Here is a 22,703-nt window from a genome sequence, read left to right on the forward strand (position 1 = left end):
GGCATAGAGAGATTGGTATTGAACTACTTATGAAACTGCCTTGCAAGCTCTATAACCTAAAGTATAATTTTATATCCTCTCTATTAACCCTTTCCGTGAATCAGATTTAACTATCGCCCATAACTCTCCCATAGTTGCCTGAAAACATCAATAACAAAAGGACATTAATCTCTGGAGAATAGGAAGCCTCCCGTTTTTCTCTCTGCAATAGGAAAATTGAGATATATAGATGATATAGATACAGATAACATATGTAAACCAAAAATTAATATAACAATTTATAAACTTATTAATGACTAAAGCAGCATAAATAAAAAATAAAACATGTTAACTTGAACAATGCAAGAAAAATAACTAGATGATTTTTGAATTCTTACTTGGTGGTTCCCGAGATGGATATGGATATTCCACTGGTGGTCGAGGGACCGGAATTTGAGGTCCAGGAGGAAAGCCAGGAGGAACAGGGAGAACTGGAGGAATGGGGCCAAGGGGTGGGGGAGGATATTCTGGTCTCCCAGGAATTACCATAGGAACAGAGCACAGCTTGTTGAAATCCTCTAGAAAAACACAACAAAACAAAACACAACAGCTGAGCTGTAGCTTATGATCACAGGCCCACAGAAGTCATCCTTATTTTTTTAAAGATATTTTTGAATAAAATTGATCCTCAAAACTCACAGGCCAATTGGAGAAAAGAAAAAGGAGCAACTGACTGGATTTCCATTTTTAATACCTGCAGCAGCAACCACTCTGGAACAATATTTCAAAACCAAAGCCATATTCCTCCCAAAACCTCGGAGTCTTTATTTGTATCAACATTCACCTCATGGAAAACATAAAGTATTACTTTCTCCATCCAGTCCCACCTGTGGATCCCACAGGGCTCCACAGAATACATTAAAAAGTTTGGATTTTATTTTAGGCACAGTGTAAAACCACTGGATATCTTCAACAGGGGCGGGACATGATCAGATGACCATTTTCAGAAGATCATGCTTACAATTACAACATATGAAGAACATTACTGCGGGGAGGCAAGGCTGTCACAGAAGACCAAGGGGGAGATGATGATGTCTGGACGGGGGAGGCAGTGATTGAATCGGACAGAAGTGGACAAATCTGAAGCACATTTTAGAGATAAATGTATAGTGCTCAGTGAAGTAATAAGTGTCAGAGCTCATGAGACAAGAAGTCAAGAATGACTCCTAGTTTTCTGGTTGTGCAATTGGGTGAATGTTGGTGCCCTTCCCTGGATGGAAAAAACCATGGTGGTAGCAGGTTTGGTGGGTAGAAGCCAAGTTCCATTTTGAACATACGAGTTTTGAGATATCAGACATCCAAGTGGAGCTATCACTTCGCAGTTGTAAAAGACAGTGTGAAGCTTAGAGGAATCAAGGCTAGATGTGAGTTTCAGAGTCATCAGTACAGACAGGTGATATTCAAAGCCATGGGGATGGATGAGCTCATGTAAGGGTGGTGTGGAAGGGGAAGAGAAGGGAGTACAAGGACAGAACCTTGAAGAATTCTGATTCATAAAAGAAAGCATTATCAATGGAGAAGTGGTCCATAAGGGGAGGAGAAATACCAAGGGGTGGTGGGTCTGGTATTAATGCTGCATAGTGACCCTCTGAATGAGGACATCCTGACTTCATCATCTGCTTCCTTATGATTCTGCATTTTCAGGATGATTACTATTTTTCACAGCGTCAGGTCTTTATCAAATAAACCATCTTTAGGTTTCGACACATTTGTTCTGGGCTTCCAAAAAGCTGTTTTTAAGCAGTATCCAGGTTTCCAAGGATGTATTTATTTTTTTCATTTTCATGTTGCCTACAAATAGCCATGTTTTACCACAGTTGCCTTCTGTAAGTAGCCTATGTGACTTTTAAATTTCATTTTTTTCCTCTCTTGCTAGGATGTTGGTAATTTTATTTTCACAGTTGTACAGTGATTTTCTCATGGATACTTTCTATGCTAGTTTTAGCCATTAATAGAAATTAGACTAATATTTTTCTTTTCCTTACAGACTACAATTTAACTTATTTTCAGATAGTAACATGTCTTACTGAAATGCATTCATATTTCAACCCCATGGGACATTCTGCCAATTTACATGAGGTTAAATATGCCTAGCTACTATGAACAGTACTTTCTGGTCCGTTTCTAAAGTTTTTTCATTCATATTTGGCATTTCCAGCTCAGGTCTAGTTTATGTTTTCAGAGAATTCTCTCATAGCATTTTAATTATGATTTAACTGGAATTTCAAATCACAGAGATACTGACATACTCGAATGTATTTGTAAAGGAATTCTATGTTGTTCACGCTTCCCTGATTCAGGATGTCACAATCCTGCTTGTCAACCAACAATGACTCTTCCTATAGATTGATCATCTGTATGTGCCATATCCATCATTCCCTGGGAACCTGCTCTTACCAAATTCCCATCACTAAGACTGTATAGTCTTTGAAGTCAGGGATCATCTCTAACTCATGACTAGTTCCCACTCTCAGCCTTGCCCTGCAAATTGCACATAACACGAATTCATTAACTACATGTTGCATTTAATTGAATGACAATTATGTAACGGAACTCACTTTGCTTCCAAGCATTTGTAGGTACCAATTCAGCTTTTCTTTTTAAGACTTTTTGAATTTATATAAAAGAAATAGCTTATCAGCCTTTGTGCTAATTAGGTGGGTATTTTACTTTAAGAATGCCATTAAATTCATCTTAATCTCTCTAGGAAAGTGTATCAGACTGAATCCTATATTTCTTCCTATTTTTTACAGATTAGTAATCTTCTCATTGCCCCTTTACATTCAGGATTAGCAACGTGGGGCTCATTTTGTTCAGCTGATGTCCATCTTTCCTATCTCCACTTAACCCAAGATGATGCTGATTTATTTTTTAAAGAGTAAAAAGCTGGCCAATCTAAAATCCTTCCTGCATCACTCTCTGTAAGAGCCCAGGTCTCTAGCACTGGTACTGGAACATTTGGACAAACAAAAGTCTACCTGCAAATTATTTTGCTCTATAAATCTGTTTTGCCCAAGGCCTCTCAGGGCTGTGCATCTCTCAGTGGTATATCTGGGAGAACAGCTCCCTGTAAAGCCACACACAGGAACCTGGTCTTCTTCTCCAATGGTCCCAAAGTAGGTCTTCCTGCAGGCACCTAAACCTGCTCTAGTCCTCTTCTCTATTCAACGCCTTAACACAGGAAGGAATCCACATCAAAGCTGCTGATTTCCTAAGTTAACGTATGCATTTTAAAAGCCATTGTCCTGGTACCTAGGCCCTGTCTTAGTAGGAAGTCATGTGCTTCTAAACAGTGATCCACTAAATGGTTCCCTACTGGACTAAAGAAGATAAAGTTCATCTATGTGTTCGTTTATTTATGTATTATTATTTTTAATTGACAAGTAAAAATTGTATATATTCATTGTGCACAACGTGATGTTTCGAAATATGCTCAACTGGTGGGAAAGATGTTGCCTAATAAGTTGCTTTATTTGAGTGCCTCCTATAGCAAGATTTTGCTAAATACTATGGAAGTGTAAAAAGCATGAGAAATATGAGGCTACAATAATGAATGAGACTTCCTAATGAGATTGATCAACCAGTAAAAGAGCAATGTGTGAACACACATATAGGACTCATGCCATAGTCATACTACCAGCCAGAACCACAGGAGCACAAGGAAGAAGGGAGCACTTCCAGCTGCAGCTACCTGGGGACACTCATGGATTAGGTCATGTTTGAGTAGATCTTTAACAAGACTAGAGGACATATAACAGGCAAGGATGGCAGGAGTAGGGAGAAAGAGACTGAACTGGCAAGAAGTTTTAGGAAAAAAGTCAACTTGAATTTAGAAATGCTCAGATTGGGTGCAATGAAAATTCAATCATATAATTTAAACTACTACAAAGAACAAGAATTAAAAGATGAACTGGGATCAGATTTGGGGACTCTAAATGCTGTGCTAAGTAGCAAATGTTCTTTGCAAGAAATGGAGTGAATTGGCCACTAAACATTGCCTGAGTTCGTCCTAGAGAAATATTTTTGGACATCTTTCTGGACTAACGAAAGTGTGCTGTATTTATATATTTGTGTAGTTATGTATTTTTAAACTAACGAATACAAATTGTATGCATTCATTGTATACAACATGGTGTTTTGAAATATGCTCAATTAGTCAAAAGGTGTCTCCTTTTTCCCCCTAGACACAATTTTTTAAACTGAACTTCACTGACTCATACTTTGGGAAAGATACATGGCAACGGTGGATTTCAGAGACTAGTTAGGAGGCTGCAGGAACAGTCCAGACTAGAGAAAATATGCTTCTAATGGAAACAAAAAAATGGACAGATAAAAGAGATACTGTGAAGGAAAAAAAAAATAAGCAAGACTTTGCAGGAAGGAAAGAGTCCAATGTCAGGAAAAAGGAAATGTGTCTCCTGAACAACTTACCTGAAAAATTCTGAGAGCTGAGTTTTATCCTACTGAGCTTTTGAGTACTACATGAGAGCCAGTAAGTACTAAAATGAGAATAAGTACTTCCCCAAAAGGTTTCTGTTAAGTAGTAATAAGCCAGCTAAGTCAAAAGCAGTACCTGAAAACAGTACTCTTCATACAGACCTCTGTTTTTTCCCTCTGCATTATGTGGGGAGATTTCCCTGGATGTCATCTCTTATATTTTCTGGAGTCTATTCATTTACCCAGGTTTCCATTATGTCTGCATCATGCACATTGTCATTGGGCTTGTGAGGATATTCTGCAGATAACAGGAAGGGCTCTTACCGGTTGCTCTGATGGGACACATCTCAGGGGCGACAGTGACCCCTGGAGACCAGCATCGGCCGGCATCACAGCAGCACTGCATTTTGGTTATGGACTGTGGCAGCTGGTTAGAGCAGCGTCCGTTTGTCAGAGCTGTGTAACAGTATCCTGGGCGAACATCTGAGGACAAAGAAACACATACACATACACATCACTGAGATGAGACTTGTAACAACACTCCCCGGCCACAGCAGCTCCACACTTCACACTTGGGCTACGGCACGATTAATTCACACCTCTGCCCCCTGGAAGGGAAGCTGCGAGCGCTGCACGGGAACAATGCTCAGTCAGAAATCCCTGGTCTCACACCTTTTGCCCCTGTGTGCTGGTGCACATGGCTGAAGTCCCACATTTCATACCCAAGGTGGGAACGAATGATTAAAACTATGTGTACCATAGGAAAAGAGAGACTAAGAAAATCACCAGCAGTGACAGTTAATTATATATACATCTTTATATGTCTCTATGCTGAAGAGAGACTGGGTTGTCCTTGGTTTCAAACTACTTAATTCGAGTCATTTAGGAAAATAGTTACGTAAATCTATTTTAAAACAACATTCAGTCTATATTTTTAAAAGATCTTTCTTATTTTTCAGTCTGTAACTGTGAGAGTCAGACATAAGTTTTTTTTGTTTTTTGTTTTTTTAAGAATGAGCCACTTTGCATTTAGATCTGATGCTTATTAGTCAAGATTTCCTTTTGTCTTGGGGGTCTAATAGATTTTATAAGGTACTAATTATTTATACCTTCAAAATGGCACATGATTCCAAGTTCTTAGTCCTATAGGATACAATAGCTCTAGAAGGATTTTGTTGTTGTTTTTGGCAGAAAGTGTCTTCTCAAAGCAACACGGTAAGACACATTTCTATATCACTTTTATCGGGTTACATCATGTCTAACTGTCATGATGTCCGACACACTGTAGTGCAACTCTGGGTTACCGAAAGAGTTTGTGACACAGGAGAAACCTAACAGCTCCCTACGCCTTTGAGATATTACTGTGAAACAGTGAAGGCAGGTAGCAAAGTGCAAAACACTTTTACCTGCCTGACATGTGCCGAGGGTGTACCTCTCTTCAAGTAAACTGTATCTCTCTAGAGATCATATAAAATTAAATTTTGAATAGTAAATAATATTGTCAATATGCTTGTTATTTAAAGCAGGGGTCTCCAACCCTCAGGGGCCCCAATCCCCAGTCCTGGTCTGTGATGTGTGAAGAACTGGGCTGCACAGCAGGGGGTGAGCGGCAGGTGAATGAGTGAAGCTTCATCTGTATGTACAGCTACTCCCCATTGCTGGTATTACCGCCTGAGCTCCACCTCTGTCAGATCAGTGGCAGCACTAGATTCTCATAGGAGGGTGAACCCTGTTGTGAACTGCGCATGTGAGGGTTCTAAGTTGCGTGTTCCCAATGAGAATCTAATGCCTGATGATCTGTCACTGTCTCCCATCACCCTCAGATGGGACCATCTAATTGTAGGAAAACAAAGCTCAGGGCTCCCTTTGATTCTACATTATGGTGAGTTGTATAATTATTTCATTATATATTACAATTTAATAAGAATAGAAATAAAGTGCACAATAAATGTAATGTGCACTTACACATTGAATAACCCTGAAACCATCCTCTCCTCCAAGTCCATGGAAAAATTGTCTTCCACGAAACCAGTCCCTTGTGCCAAAAAGGTTGGGGACCACTGATTTAAAGGAATATAAAGGTTAAATCCTTTTATAAAGCAAAGATCTTTCATAGCCAAAAATCCACCCCTGGGTTTCCTGTAAGTCTGAATGTTAAATTTCAAGTTTTCTCAAAGAGGGTCATACCTGCAATTGTTATCATCTACATCATTCTTAAAAACGCAAAACCCTCATGTCTTGAGGTTTCAACAAATTAATAAAATGAAATAAAATAAAAACAAGGCTAATTTAGAAACATTTAAATTATTAACATCAAGTGAAGAAGGCTAAAACAAACCTAGACAAACCATAAAAGAAAATTATGGGTCAGTTTTAAAGGATACAAGATTATTTCCGAAAAGTACTTAAAACCACTAGCCAGTATAAATGTGCTTTCCAGAATTTTTTTGTGGTTCCAGTTCCTGTACCTCTGGTCAGACTAATAGTTTCACCAAAGAGGCAGAACAAGTTTTATTCCAGCCCGGTCCAGGATAAACGGCTGGAGAGGGAGTATAGACAAGTATGCTCTCTGTGAAGCCTCAGGTGGCACCTCCCCTGTCAAGAGGGCAGAGAAATTGAACTTCCTACATTCTAATTTGCAATGCCTTAAAACCACTAATACTTTATATACTTGGGAATTAGTAAATATTTGGGGCATGGAAACCAAAGACTGTTGAGAATGGGAAGAGATATTCAAAACTGGCTTATATCCCAGCTTCAAATGAATTCGGTGGTCAAAACCCAGTGTAAACACTTGACCAAATTATGGAATTTGTACATATAATTTTCAGCATGGGCTATCTTTCAGAGCAAAACTAGGGCCTACAGTTGCCAATGACAAAAGCTTAATGGGCTAATGTCTATTATTTTGCAAATTAACTACGATACCATGTCATTGCCCATCTGGCTGACTTATATGTTAAATCAATGGGTCACAAACTCTTGAGCAAAATGGTGAATGCTGGGGGTAAAAAAAATTACAAATCAAGTTTGGGTTACTGGCAGTCCCTGATTTACAGATGGCACCTGCACATATAAAAATAATTTTTCTAATTTCTTTTTTTTGCTGAAGAAGTACCTTTGTTAAAAACACACATTTATATAACTTATAATTTTAATGAAAACCTATGGGCTAATAAGTAAAGGAAGTAAAAAACTGAAAGTCAGAAACCATTTGGATGGAGTACCTGACCCCCAGGACACCTCAGCCTGAAGTTTTTCACTTCGTTAGGCAGCAGTGCCACATCAAGTTGCGGGGAACCGCTGTGGTGATATGACACTTTGTACAGAGGGTAAGGGGTGGCTGTAGACTAACCTGAACACCTTCAGGAGCCAAGCTAAGGGGAGAAGAATGTCAGGATCTGGAGGACATAAAGGGACACATAAGGAACCACAAACACCTTCCATTTTAAATCTGCCCTGGCCAAGACACCTGGCAAGGAGGAGGAAATCTCACTCTTTTCTCCCCTTTTGAATCACTTGGCCCCTTATTCTCAGGACCCAGAAATCACATTATATCAAAGCAAATATATTATGGATTAAATAGGTGTTTGCAGGTTGTCCTAGCCTGTCAACAGGCCTCTCCTAACCTGTCATCAACATGGTTGTATACAACCAGGAGCTAGGAGTGGTGAGGCTCAAACTAGGGAAAGGACATCTTTATGACTCCTAGGAGTCGAAGAGAGAGAACACAACAATATAAAAAGACAACCCTATAGGCAGTATTACAAATGCCACAGGAAGATCACAGAACGACAAATAAAATAATACCAAGAGAGCTTAGAACACAAAGGGAGCTCGGGGCTGGGAGGTCTGAGAGTCTCAGAATGTGGGGGCAGAAGGTACCAGTTGGAATTTTATGGTTAGAAGAAATGTGCACGGAAGATATTGCATACCACTATCTACATAGTGGGTTTTCTATTGGTGAGACCTACTAATTCCAAACAACTGTCTTACGAACAAGCCTTGGATTTGTTTATACTGTTTGGGGCTATTTGTATTTTCTCATCACTAGGGATAATTTTGGGGGTCTCTGTTGCTTACGATGGAGGGAAATAGGAGCACTGGGGAAGGCAGAAAGGTCACTTGGATCATTTTGTATGACAAGTTGCTAATTATGGGCACAATAGAGTTCCAAAGAAGAAACGGGGCTTGCCTAGGGATCTGGCAGGAAGGAGTGAACTGCATCCAGAGCTGAGGGGTAGGAGGCAATGAGGGAAGTCTGGGCTGTGCACTCAGGTCACAGTGGACTCCCAGATCCCTCTCTCACTACCCACTTAAACTATTGGGCCATTATTTATCTAACCTCTCTCAATCTCAGCTGCTTCCCATCTACCGCTGTGAAATGAACATTAAGTCAGCTAATTTACATAAAACACCTCATACCCCGTGATCTAGGGATCTTAGTTCCCTTCCCTTCCTCCTTTGTAAAAAGTTAGTATGGATATATTTGATAAAAAGAAAATAACTTTTAAAATGTGAACCATCTGATATGTAACTATATCTTAATCTTCATGTAGTTTGAGGCTTTCTTAAAGTCCTTAAATATCAGACTGTGCACTTTGGAACTTGAATTTTAATCTAGAACACTGCACTTTGAAAGAAGTCTTAATAATTGTTAAATCCAGCAGCTGTCAACTCTATTTTTTTTTTTTTTTCCAGACAAAGTCTTGTTCTATCGCCCAGGCTGGAGTGCAGTGGCGTGATCTCAGTTCACTGCAACCTCTACCTCCCGGCTTCAAGAGATTCTCCTGCCTCAGCCTCCCGAGTAGCTGGGATTACAGGCGCCCGCCACCACGCCTGGCAAATTTTTGTATTTTTAGTAGATACAGGGTTTCACCATGTTGGCCAGCCTGGTCTTGAACTCCTGACCTCAGGCAATCTGCCCGCCTTGGCCTCCCAAAGTGCTGGGATCACAGGTGTGAGCCACTGCGCCCAGCCAAATCTAGATTTTTAAACAACAGAACCCCTTATTTAATTGATACCTGACATGGAAGCCTAACACTCACAGCAGATAAAAGTGAAATTGCTATGCCTAGAATGTGTGTGGGAGCGTCGGCGGGACATGAGCCCTTTCCACTCAGCCCTCTCCCTTTTCTCTGTGCTCTCCCCAATCCCTGCAGCCCTGGAGAGCTTTGAAACACTTGAAGGATCCACTGGACAGACTGAAAACCACTGATTTCTAAGTCCTAATGGAAAACTACTGAGGGTTTGAGCAAGAGTGTTATTTAATCAAAGCACTATTTTAGGAAGATAAATCTGACAAAATGGATTGTAGAGAAGCCAAGAAGCAGGGAGACCAATTAAGAGATTATTAAAAAATTTCAGGCCAAATTAACATGGATTCCGGGGAATGACTGAAGGTGGGGTAAACAGAGAGAGACACCTGGGACGGCTTCAAGCTTAAATGTTGCATGGCTGCAACATTAATTAACAGACTGAAGATATCTGTAAGGTCTCCCGGATCATCCTTCTTTTATGGGAGGCAAAACGTCTCCAAAAAAGACCACAAGGTGCCTCTGTGTTTTAAGAGGGCAGTGAACTGTTAAACACTTTTCTAAAACTGTACATTTTACCTCAACTGATAAATTGTATGTGCCCCTTAACAAGCTTGTCTAGAAAGTTGTTTGTTATGGAAGTGACTTATACAAACCATGCATGCTGTTTGTAATTAAACCTACCTATGCATCTGGTACCATCTGGAGAGGTGTAAAAACCAGGAGGACATTTGCAAAAGTAACTGCTGACTGTGTTTGTACATTCGCCCCCATCACAGATCCCAGGAATGGTGCTGCATTCATCAATATCTGGAATATAAAAAAAACAGTCTCAGCGTTTGTAGAACACAATATAAAACCGTTCATCAGTACAAGGATTCAGATGTAAATACTAGACAAATCACGTCCCTGGAAACAGCCATCTTTAAAAAGTACAAGCTGCATGGAGAACAGTCAATTCAAAGGTAGATGCTGTTTCTTTCAACACAGACTTACCCAAACGATTTACCAAATTCAACAGACTAGGGCAAAATGAAATCACCCCCCTTTAAAATCTAAAACTGTGTACTGTTGTTTCACCAAGTAACTATAGCATGCTAATGTTACAAACGTCATTTATTTTAAAATTTTGTTTTCCTTTTGTTTCCATGTTTTGCATTAAGTTAAACTCCCCGACTAATTATTTTATATTCCACATCACTTCTTGCATTGCTTTTCAATCTATTTTCCACAAGACAGATACTGAAATCGTACAGAGGAGATCTTGTGGTCTGACTGTTGACCCCAACTTGGCCAATCTGGTGTTCTCAGTGGCACCCAAACCACCACTATGATGGTCTTCTGTGGTTGGTGAATGAACTGTGATGGACTGGCTGCTCTAACCAATGTCCCCTTCAAAGAGGGACTTGCTGCCTAGGCGGCTGGGAATACTGGCAACAGATGGTCTTTGGCTCTCAGCCCCTTCCAAGATAGCCTGAGTCGCAGAGAGCCCCCTTGCCCGAGGTCACACCCTTCCCAGGCACCCCACACTCAATAAGCAATTGTGGAGGAGGATCAAAGTCTGGTGCATCCTGCCCCAATGGGAGACAACACTGACGGCCACTCCAATTCCCCAATTCCTTCTGGGGCCGGTGGAGGCTGTTGATGGGCTGCACCCCAGCTTGCCTTCTCTGCACACTCTTGCCTCTTCCCCTTTTCTTCTGCCTCTTCCCCTTCTCTTCTGCAGGTGTTGATCCCAAGGACATCCTCTAATAAACATCCTGAATGGTACGGAGGCCAAAGCTGGGGTTAGCCCTCAGACCACTGGTCTCCATCAAGGAAGCAGTAAAATTCCCTTAGGACAAATTTGACCATTTCCTTCAAGGAGAGATTTTCAATGGCCTGACCCACACACTGACAAATGTCAACAGATATGGCACCAGCAGAAGAAGAGAAAAAAAATGAGAGCTTCCTTCTTAGGCTAGAAGTAAACTCAGGGCACAGGGAATCTGCCTGGCCTCCTCTCTGAGACCAGTAGAGCTTTCTGCACTGACCTTGGAGAGGTGACATTTGACCCAGGCCTCCTGGCAATATTACAATGGCCAGGCTGACACCATTAAAACTGGGAAAGGCTTATGACCCCCAATAAGAACATTTATTCTGTAGGCTAAGTACTCTCTTCATTTATAAAACAAAATAGAGTTCTAAGTGAACCAGATTCAAGTATCTTCTGACTCAGGTTCACCCTGTTAGTAAAAAAGGCAGCAATGACAGTGTTTACATGCAGTTTAACCTTTTTAAAACCAAAATCACCATTCTTCCAAGGTAGGCTAGAGGCTAAACCAAACAATATTTCACTGCTTATATTAGAGTCAATGCTAACATAAACAGCACTGTCATTGCAAAATTATGTAACGGTAAAGGTGCATATTCTATTCTGACAGACACAAATTTCACTAGAGTCTGTGAAAGGGTCAGGTAGAGAAACTGCCAAGGGCAGACAGAGCCTAGGGTTACCCACGTAATATCTCAAGGCAGCCACGCTTCTACTTAACACAAACAAAAGGCAAGTATGTCAAAGACCCTACAGGATTCAAAGCTTCATTTAAGGATAGAGGAAGGTATAATTACAATTAAGAAGAATGTACCTTTTTCAAAGTGTCCCTAAAAGTTAATATCTGAGTCCTACAACACCTGCCAAAGATCACATGAGGAGACAATGTGGTATTATATTTTTTCTCAGCCCATTAATATAAATGACAGCTACCATTCGTATTAAGGCCACATCAATATCCAAAAAGTTTAAGTGACAGCCTATGTCAGAAAATTTTATTTAAAAAATAGAATTAACATTGGCAGAATGGGGGAATCATCTTTTCCATGCTGGCTGAGTGAGATTTGGGCCCTTTATTGAAGATAACAATAACAACGACAATAATGATGAGAGTTTGCAGGTGCTGACTGCTAGGCAGAGTCAAAATGCTTGGTGAGTGTCCAATCATCTAATTCTTACAATACAGGTAGGATTGTGGGCCTGATTCTATACCTCTGCTGCCCAGGTACACCTCTTGCATTACACTGAGGCCTTCAGAAAACTGACACGAATCAAACCTGAAACAACAGCAAAGAGGCTCATCATTTATAAAGGGAGGCTAAACCCAAGTCTCCAACTGGCAGGGGTTTTTAGGGTGGGTGTGGGGAATTTCCACCTAGGTACATGTCTTTGAAAGCCAACAGGTCAGGAAATATGTCACACTGCACACCTCCCTGAGTTCACACAGATTAAGATAAAATGGGACTAGGCCAAATCATTACATTTGAAGGAGCTTAAATGACTTCAAATTCCCCCTAATATGTCCCCTTCTCAGTGACACACCCTTTTGCCTTCAGGTGGCTAGTGCCTTCCGCCTTTCCTAAACCATCTTGCTTCTCAGTGGCATGGCTTCGTAACAAATAAAAGCAAGAGTTCTATCTATTACCAGGCTGTGGTGGAAATTCCTGATGGCAAAGGCCAGAATAAGGTGTTTGAATTGGATTCGCTCATACTCTGAAACTCGTTCATATGAATTTATTATTTCTCCAAGTTCTTCCCACTCTGTGTTCGTCTCCTTTTAATTGAATTTCAGGCATCCCAAGTTAAGAGGGAACTTGAGACGGTGACTTTCTCAGAGTTTCTACAAATCAGGCTGTGTCAAATGCCAGCCATGAAAGTAAACCAGGTGGGGAGGCCTGGTGGGGAGTGGGGCTTGGCTGGGAAGAGCTATTTCCTTGCTCTGGACACTTCTCTCTGCTTCCTTGAGGCATCAAAGGAGGCAGAGCTGCTGGGGAATAGCTGTCCCATGGTAGCTGTCCACGACTCCACTGGCTTCTTGCTGTGACCTTAAGAAGAGACACAAATGGCAGATCTCTTCCTTCCTATTTGCCACCTGTCCTTTGTTTTTGCTCCTTCTCATCCTTCAGTCTCATCTGTTCTCCTAGAGCATTCTTCCCACACCTAGGCCCCTTTATCCTATGGCTTTGGCAGAATGGGAGGAAAGAGTGTGGAGGGCAGATGGATGGAGCTTGGTGTCTGTTCTGGGATGGGCATCACCATCTATTACTCGGCTATTGAGAAGCTCCATCCAAGATTGTGGACGTGACAAGAGAAACCCGATCCTGACAGTTAACCTGATCCTGACTGCCTAGATACTAACACAATGAGAGAAAAAAATGAAAACCTATGGCAGCTGTTTAAAAGTAACATGTGACACACTAATGATCATGAATGCCACTGAGCCTGTGAGCTTAACTTTGATTGTACAAACTCAACCCAGTGTAAAATGTATCACTAAAAACTAAACAAGCTGACTCTTCCAGTCACGTTGACTATTTTATAGTCACACCATGTACGTCAGCTTTTATTCATGCTGCATCCGCTGTCTGATCACAACTTAAAAATGGAGTCTGAATTCTGGAACTGGAAAGAACCCCCAGATAGCATCTTGTTCAACCCCCTCATTTGAAAGTTGAAGTAACTCAGAGATGGTAATTGACTTATCTAAGATCACACAAAGGATTAGAGACTTGACCAGAGGGCATCAAGGATGGGGGCCATGCCTGCCTGATTTCCAGGGCTCTTTCACCTTCACCACAGAGATGTTTTTTTCAACTAATTGTATAGAGAGAGCCAGTTACCTTGAACAGTAAAAGTCTAGGGCCTGCAACCAGCTGAAGAGGATGGAGCTCCATCTGTAGTACTGGGTTAAGCTACCCTGGGAATTCTCCTTAGCTTCTGAGAGGATAAGAGCCTCTAACAGTAAGTAGCCATGAGATAAATATGCCATTATTTTGGAAAGGGGAAGTCCTGAGGTTTTTGGCCCACATATTATGGAGTACATGGATTTAAAAGCTACATTTTTTAAAAGGTCCTGTGCATCATGCAGTGCTATTATAATTGCTAAAGGCTGGGCTGACGATAATCTAAATCCCAAAATATTAGTGGTTAATTAGGAATCCAACAGACTTCTTCCAGAAATAAAACTTAATCCCTTAATTACACTCTTTATTTCTTAATTTCCTCTCATAGTAACCTATGCAAATACGGACTTGGTTTCCAAAGAAAAAGGTTCATGTGTTCTTTCAGCATGCATACTCTACAGTCATCGGAAAGATCAACAAAGGAAGGCGGGCATGAACTCTGTTTCCTTTTTTCTCAAATCACAGCTATAAATCTCAATCTTTTCCTTCTTAAATGTATGAAAAGTTAATAATTGTTATTTAAATCCCTTTAGCTTGTTAATTTACATTTCAAAATGTTCTCCAATTATATGTATTTATAAAACACTTTTCCGTAACTTTTTTTTTTTTTTTTTTTTTTTTTTAGTTTTTGGAAAGAGGGACATTTTAGGAAGGAAGTGAGAATTCTGCAAAAGGAAGATCTCATGGAAAGCAACTCGAATAATGGCATTCTCAGATCTGAGAGAGTGAGGGTTAGCATCTTGTGAATTTGCTAAAGTCAATTTGACGGAATTGGTTTTTTTTCTTGAAAAAGTTCTACAAAAAGTACTCAATTCCACCCCCCTCCAAGTCAAAAGGAAGATAACTTTAAAAAGCCACTCAAAGCAATGGCAAAGGTACCAGGACATTTTCACAAGGGCACAGAACCCCATGGTTATACTGATCATCTTTCCAGGGTACATATTCAGTGATTACAGACCAGACTTCCTGGGTTCCCTCTATTGACCATCAAGACACCAGCTGATGTCCAGAGTTATGCCATTTCCACAGTGAGACACTGTAACTGGAAAGGAGCAAGGACGTTGAAGAAGTGAACCCAGCTTGCCAAGAGCTCTCAGGGCACTTCCTGATTACTTTCCTACCAGAGTAAGACAAGTCAACCCTGCTCACACCAGTCTCCAGGCCAGAGAATGTATAGTACTAACAGGACATTCTCTTCTAGTATCAATTTTGCATTGATATTAGAAAAAGAAGGAAAAAACCATTATCTAAATTTAATGTAACAGTAGATGGCAAAGGAAAAAAAAATCTAGTTAAACTGGTCTGTTTTTATCTTGCCACTGACTTTCACACGTAGCTGGAAAATTTTTGTGTGTGTGGAAAAGGATTAAGTAATACTCAGACTGAATTTTTGGTCCACTGGATACACCACCATAATCGGTTTCTTAGCATCAATAAAAAGATTCGAATGATTTTTCTTTCAGTGTGAGCATTAAATTAGAATCTTCTGTCTAGTCCACATCCATAGACCCTAACTGTTAATTGACTTGTCTGAGTGAAAAGCAAGAGACAAAATCAATTCTAGTTCGGGCTGGAAGCCATCATAACTTCAGAAAACAAAACACAGACTGGACAAGTCATAACGACTATATTCCCCTCAATCTTGAAACTGATTATATATTCTGAAGCTGAATATATTAAACTGAGAAAGCCTAAAAGGTAAAACACAACCTATCATTGATGTGGGTTTTGCATGTGATCAACTTTAATGGCTTGTTAATGTCATATGTGTGTGTGTGTGTGTGTGTATGTGCATATATGTGTGTGTGTATATATATGTGTGTGTATATATATGTATATATATGGCCTGAAAATCTATCCCAGAATAATAACTTTCATCTAGAAAAGAAGACAATGTAATATGGCTCAGCAAGCACCAGAGTGTGAATTAAAGAAGTAAATTTGAGCAGTCTTGTCTGAATGGCCTCAGACGGAGCACTTAATACACCCAAGACACCATTCCTTAATATATAATGTAGAGTGTGGAACCAGCTGAGTTCTTTGCCCCTTTCAGTGTCAACGTTCTCGGCTTCAAATTTAGATCTACAGTACAACTTCTAAAATACATTGGCCTATCGAGAGTCAACTTTATTGTTCTTTGAAACTTAAAATGTTTTTTTAAGAAGCCTTTAGAAAGAACCATTTTTTCACAACTACCCCGAAAAACTATGTATAACATGTTCAAGAATGCAATAACAATTATACATTCAATGATGATTTATAACCTAAAAACAACTCCAACTCATAAAGATAGTTCTATCAGAGTTAGATTCTTCAGTTTCAGGGCAAGTAGATATTAAATGTCTTACATGTAATTTATGAATTGCACCTTAAATTTAAAGCTGTCTCTTGCTCGTCTGATATACAGTGGCAACCGACAAGGTTAATTATCCAGCCCAGACAAATAACTTAGAACGTACTCACTGCGAGAGTCTAGGGGCATAAATACAACACCATCTGTTTTCAATAAAAATGCATCCATCTAAATGAAACCTCAAGGTTGGGTGAATTGAGAATGAAAGAAAAAGTTTTCTCTTCTGATCCTGATGAGAGATGTAGCCCTGAGAATGCTGTTACACTACTGTCAGACATTACTATATGTAAGTTACATGTACTCATCAAACAAACGAGAGTCCAATGCTTCCTACATATTTTCTAGATGCTCCCCTCTCACAATGAAATTATGACTGTAACTGGAAGTCAGGCCTCATTTCAGCAAATAGCAGTAGCAGTAGTGGTGAATATAAACACATCCTCTCTATATATCTTTGCAGAAGTTCAATCTATAAACTAAATGCAAATATGAAAATGATCTCAAATTACTCTTCTGTTTGACTAACATTAAAAGCTTTTCATTTGATGGGCAATTATCATCCCCCAGAAAAGAAAATCATAAGCATGCACTAGGAGCATAAATATAAGGGTTGATTGATCAATCCTGCCTCCCCACACACAAAATCAAACATACCTTTGAACTCGAAAAACTTCGGAAGATATATTATTCTGAATGATATCTAATGACCAAATTTAAATTCATGTCTCTAGAACTATGCAAAAACATGTGTCTTGAACATTTTAAACCAAACGTTGGTTCAAAAATATTTCATGTTTTTAATACTTAATTTGATTCAGATGGACCTCTTGTTTTGGGTCTATAAAAGTAGAAAAAGCTGCAGGGTTTTTCTGGTCCAATAGCACAAAAGCATATTATTACTGTTAAAAATACTACATTTACACATTCACGGGGATAACAAAGACAGAAAGATTTAGGAATAATTTGCAAACAAGCTTGTTTCTAATGTTGAGTTTTGCCTGCCCCCACTACACCCCTCACAACAACTGCAAAGCATAAGATTTCTTACCTTCACATTTTTGTGACACTTCATTAAATTTGTGTCCAGCAGGGCATTTACACTCAAAAGACCCAACAGTATTAATGCAATTTCCTCCCTGACAGAGCCCGGGGATGGCCTGGCATTCGTCCACATCTGTCAGATTGCAGAAGACAGAGAGAAAAAAAAAACTCATATAAAATTCATTGCAGAATACAATGTGATAATTTGTCCACAATTATGTTACCATATTTATATCGGTGGTTATTTGTCCCTCACAATATTTGGAATATGACTAGGGAAACTATTTCTCACAATTGCATTATGTAAAACATATCGTTGGATTAATAATGTTCCATAAGAAGTCACAAGTATTTTTTGTTTCCCCACCCTCTATGTTTCCTAATGTAGAGGAGAGTGTACTAACTTTTGTGGGTTTTATCACATATGCAGCAAAATAGAAAGATATGTTTAAAAGGCCATTATTCACGGCCTCGTTTTTATCTCCAGATTGGTAGTAATAATCAGAGTTATTCAAAAAATCTTGCAAATCAAAATGCAATACATTTCTACAATGAAACTATCTTTAAGAGTTGTACTGAATGATTTAGTTAAAACGGAATTTATTGAAGGTCACTCAGACTACACGAGACAGCTAATGTTTTTGCACAAATGAAGTGGAAATGTTCACTTCACATTCTGGAGAAGTGCCTTGCACAGTGAAAATTAAACAACTCAGAAAATTAGGCCAACAAGCGAGAGGGATCGCTAGATGAGTGTGCAGTTTCAGCTGCTGACTTACCTTGCTGGTGGAGTGGCTGCCAGAAGGCACCTTTGTAAAGGTCAGTGAGATCATGTCTCTCCCCAGCTCAACATGCAAGTCCATACTACGTCCTAGGAAGTTCTACATGATTCCTCTGCTCTTTTACCCATTTTCCACCCTCCTATCTCTCCCACCACACTGGATTCCTCAAATATGCCACCTGCCACAGAGCTCTGTAATGGCTGCCCCTCTGCCTGGAATATTCTTCCTCCAGAGAGCTGCATGGCTCACGATGTCTCGTTCTCCAGGTCTCTGCCCCAATGCAACTTTAGCCACAAGCCCTTCCCTTGACAGTCCAACAGCAACACCTGGCTCCTGGCTCTAATCATCCTTCCTTCCCTGTTTATTTTTTTTCCACAGGACTAACCACCCACTGACCTAATACGTGTCTGTTTTGTTTAATAAATTGATTATCTTCAATATAAGCTTCCAGAAAGCAGGGACTTTGTCCATTTTCTTCATTGCTGTATAACCAGCACCTAAGGACTAACTTGGGTTCTTACATGTAAGCCCAAATATTAACCTTCCAGGAGCAAAATTAATCATCTCATGCTCACTACATTCTGTTATAAAGGTTATAAAAGTACCTGTACATTCTCTCCATCTCTTTGTTCATAACAGAGAAAAGTCTGATTTAATAAAGAATCCCCAAGTAAACAGTCTAATGTATTCTTTTTGAAACCTGGAAGCCTAATGTGTTCTTTAGCTTCACTCTTCATTGAGTAAAGCAAAAAAGGCATTGCTGTTTATAAGATCTCAACCTGTGTTCTTGAGAAAAGTTGGCATGCAGTAAAAGGGATATTAAAGAAACAACAATTTAGTTTATTATAAAAGTATCACGTACTGTTTTAAACGAAATGTCTTAGCCCACAAATAAATGATTATATGTGGAAAATCATTAGATTATGTTTTCCAGCCAATTTCAGTTTTGTCTTAGACCAGAATTTTCCATTCTCTTGATATGTTGAATGTATTTTTAGAAATATTTTTGAAAATCAAGATTTTTACATATGGGCAGAACTAGCTGTCTTGTTGATCATGATTTTTGGCCAACAGAAAATATAGACAAGGCAATTCTCCACTGGCTGTATACAGCCCCTCACGTCTGACCCAACAACTGGAAACACCAGCAAGGAGCGAGAGCCACAACCTGGTGGCAGAATCTCTTAGAAACAACAACAGCAACCACCACCACCACCACCGAAGATGAAGAATTTCACTCTCAAACTGGCAATATAACTGCCATTGTGATTCAATGGGTTTTCAAAACTTTTCTTATAAAAAAACCTTTTTTTTTTTTTTTTTTGGACGTTGAATAGCAGAGTTAGAAAGAAACAGGAAGCAAATGCTGGAAAGATCCAGATTTATGAAACAAATAGTAAAGCTAAAGAGAAGGCAGTTCATCCTCCCCACCCCCCTCACCAATTCCGTTAGCACCCTAACCTCTGACAATGGCTCATTGATGGGCAGCTGAGGCACTTAAAAGTCTAGCTCTCTGGTCACTGTCAATGAGTTCATGGGTATTAACTAACTTTGTAATCCCAAGACCAACAAATTCTTCAAAACTCACTGGGACTTTCTAAAAATGAGAAAAATAAGAAGGCACCAATAAAAACCTAAACTTTTAATTTTATAAAATACTACAATCCATCCCTTGATAATTCTAGAGTTTCAAGGTGACTTATTTCTTCTGACATTCAGAGGGATACATTTAAGGGCATCCAAAGGAGCTGTATGTTGTACATGGGAGCTGGAGGCCAGGAATGACAATATCAGAAGTGGAATTTATTTAAGTGGAATGTAATGGAGACCCACAAAACTGTGTGACTAAGCTCAAGTTCTGTTTTATTGCATATTACCCTTAGAATTAACATATAAAACAAAGCCAAAGCATTATCTATTTGTCTCAGAAAAGCATATCCTGAATTTTCTGAAAATATTGCAACTTGCTATAAAAAGTCCTGAGGCAGTCTAAAGGAAACAGATAGAGCCTGAGAGTTTTCAATCCCATCAGTTTAGCGTGGAGCTGCCTCTGTTCACTTCCTCCTGTTTCCTGCCAGACATCCAGACAATAAAAGAATTTGTACAGCTGGAAGAACAGGAGTAAAAGCCAAAAACAGAGTAAGGGCTTCTACAGGAGGCAGGAGAAGCAGCTAGCAGGCGACATCTGGGGATATTTAAAACTGTGAAACAAATCCTAATTTATTTCGGACTTGTAAAAAAATGCATAATGTAGCATGCAAAATGTCGAGAGAAACAGTTTTCCTCAGGTCAATTAAGCACAACCCATGAGAGAGAGGAACTCTAACAGTTTCAAATGAAGAAAAAAAAATTAAGAAAAACATAAACTACCTTGTTCACAAACCTTGCTTTGTGTTTCTAGACAGCATTGCCATAATGCACAGCATTGCTGTAAACAGAATCACACCACCCCTGGAGTCAGAGGTACATGCAAACACCTCTGGGGTCAGAAAGGGGGAATGGTTGGCAAGGAAACATCCAGTAAGACTTCAGCTGCTCTCTTGAGAGCCACGTTCCTAATGCCTTAGTTGGATATCATGCAGTCAGCGAAATTGTGAAGTTATGTAGCTGACACTACTTTTCCATTCTCTTCAACTTCATTGGAGAAGGGCTCTCCAGAGCAAATAAGATTAATCCATTAATAATTCCATCAGCCCGGGGTTTACCTTGACAAGCTCCCGTGCGGATATTTGGAATGAAGCCACGGCGGCAGGGGTGAGGCTGGGCAGGACACATCTCACAGGGGTGGCCCCAGGCTCGGCCGACTGTGGCACAGCAGAGCGTTTTTGTGCAGACAATCCCACTGAGTTGTCCCTGGCACATCTGGTTGCTGATCACAGTAAAACATGGGCCTGTCCTGTAATCTGAAAATAAAGAATAAAAATCTGATGAAAATCCAGAAAAGCAGGAACCATCATGCAGAGAAACAGCTGCGCTCCATCTTGCTTGACTCCGAATTGAGAAATGAATTTCAGGGACAGAATGATGCATCACTGCCTCTGTGTAAGGCCTTGGATAGACCATTCTACTTCTGGACCCGATTTCCTAACCTACAAAATAGGGATGAAAACATCAGTTCTTACCCACTTTGAAAACGGCATTGTGAGCATCAGATGAGCTAATGGAAAACTCTTTACAACTGTGAATTGCTGTACAAATGTAACATGGTAATATTATTATCCACTCATTACTTAAGAAAACATATTGGTGCCTGCACTGAATCAGCTCCGATGCCTGATACAGATGCTTCAGTGACTAAAAGAGGCCAAATCCCTGCCCTCACAGAGCTTCCAGTCTATTGTTATTTAGGGCTGAGAAAGCAAAGAATTTTGAAGCTTGCAGTGAGGCAAGTCATGGCACCTTCTTCCTGGAAGTTCCTTCAACAAAAGAAATCGTTATCTGTTTCTTTTGAGTTGGGGTCATCTTGTTTCAAATACAAAACAAGCAAACTAACAAATGAGGATTTAAAATTTTGCTCATGCAAAACACATTAGGTATTTAACATAAAGGGTGAGGACACTCGTCTGAAATCATTGTAACCTCTAGGCAAAAGGACCATCTTAAAGCAAAACAGGGATAAGCTAAGACCATAAGAGAATTTGCAGTCAGAGCAGTCTACCACCAGTTATAAGATCTGCCTCTTTTTTTTCTTTCTTTTTTTTTTTCCCTACAGAGAGACAGCCAACAACAAAACAAGAAAGATAAAGACGTAGTGAGCACAGAGGACCAAAGCCAGGTTGTCCTCACAGGTTGTCCCCTTGTGAGAGAAATCAGGGCCATAATACCCATTTCTGTGGTTCTACAATGACCTTGACAGACAAGGGAGGGGCTGGGATGGGACTCATGGGCTTCTATCCACTACCCAACATTTGCATGCTTCCAGGTCATTTTCAGAAGTGTTTAAGTGGAGTGATTCCTGTGAGTCTAAAAATGGACTCAGTGACCCCAGTAAGTTCCTTTCACCTGTGAATGCAACCGTTTTATGAAAATCACTGGCTGTGCTAATGAAACTACTGGGATGCTTTCATTATTTTCTTCTTTCTTTAAGTAATTCATAGGACACAGCAGATATGCTATTTACTAAGGAAAAAAGGACAACTTTTCATTACAATACCAACAAGAGTGAACATTCTGCATCGTAACAATGTTTTGGCAATAGCTGAATTGCATCTGCTGGCATCTCTCTATCCTGTGTATTCTCTCTTGCTTTCTTTTTCTTGCATCTCCACTCCAACCCCTCCCTTGGAATTTCAACTCCAT

The 22,703-nt window shown here is 39.9% G+C and overlaps 1 protein-coding gene across 1 annotated transcript in view; it reads right to left on the minus strand.

Moving 5' to 3' along the window:
* FBN1 (fibrillin 1) overlaps nucleotides 1-22,703 on the minus strand; it is a 239,475-nt gene that overhangs the window by 107,715 nt on the left and 109,057 nt on the right. The window contains exons 7-11 of the mRNA XM_008016692.3: nucleotides 21,110-21,307; nucleotides 17,630-17,755; nucleotides 10,197-10,322; nucleotides 4,801-4,959; nucleotides 378-557 (exon numbers count right to left, since the gene is read on the minus strand). Of these exons, the coding sequence (XP_008014883.2) occupies nucleotides 378-557; nucleotides 4,801-4,959; nucleotides 10,197-10,322; nucleotides 17,630-17,755; nucleotides 21,110-21,307 (789 nt within the window). The remainder of the gene's footprint in view (nucleotides 1-377; nucleotides 558-4,800; nucleotides 4,960-10,196; nucleotides 10,323-17,629; nucleotides 17,756-21,109; nucleotides 21,308-22,703) is intronic.

This window comes from Chlorocebus sabaeus, chromosome 26, assembly GCF_047675955.1.
Source record: "Chlorocebus sabaeus isolate Y175 chromosome 26, mChlSab1.0.hap1, whole genome shotgun sequence".
Lineage (NCBI taxonomy): Eukaryota > Metazoa > Chordata > Mammalia > Primates > Cercopithecidae > Chlorocebus > Chlorocebus sabaeus.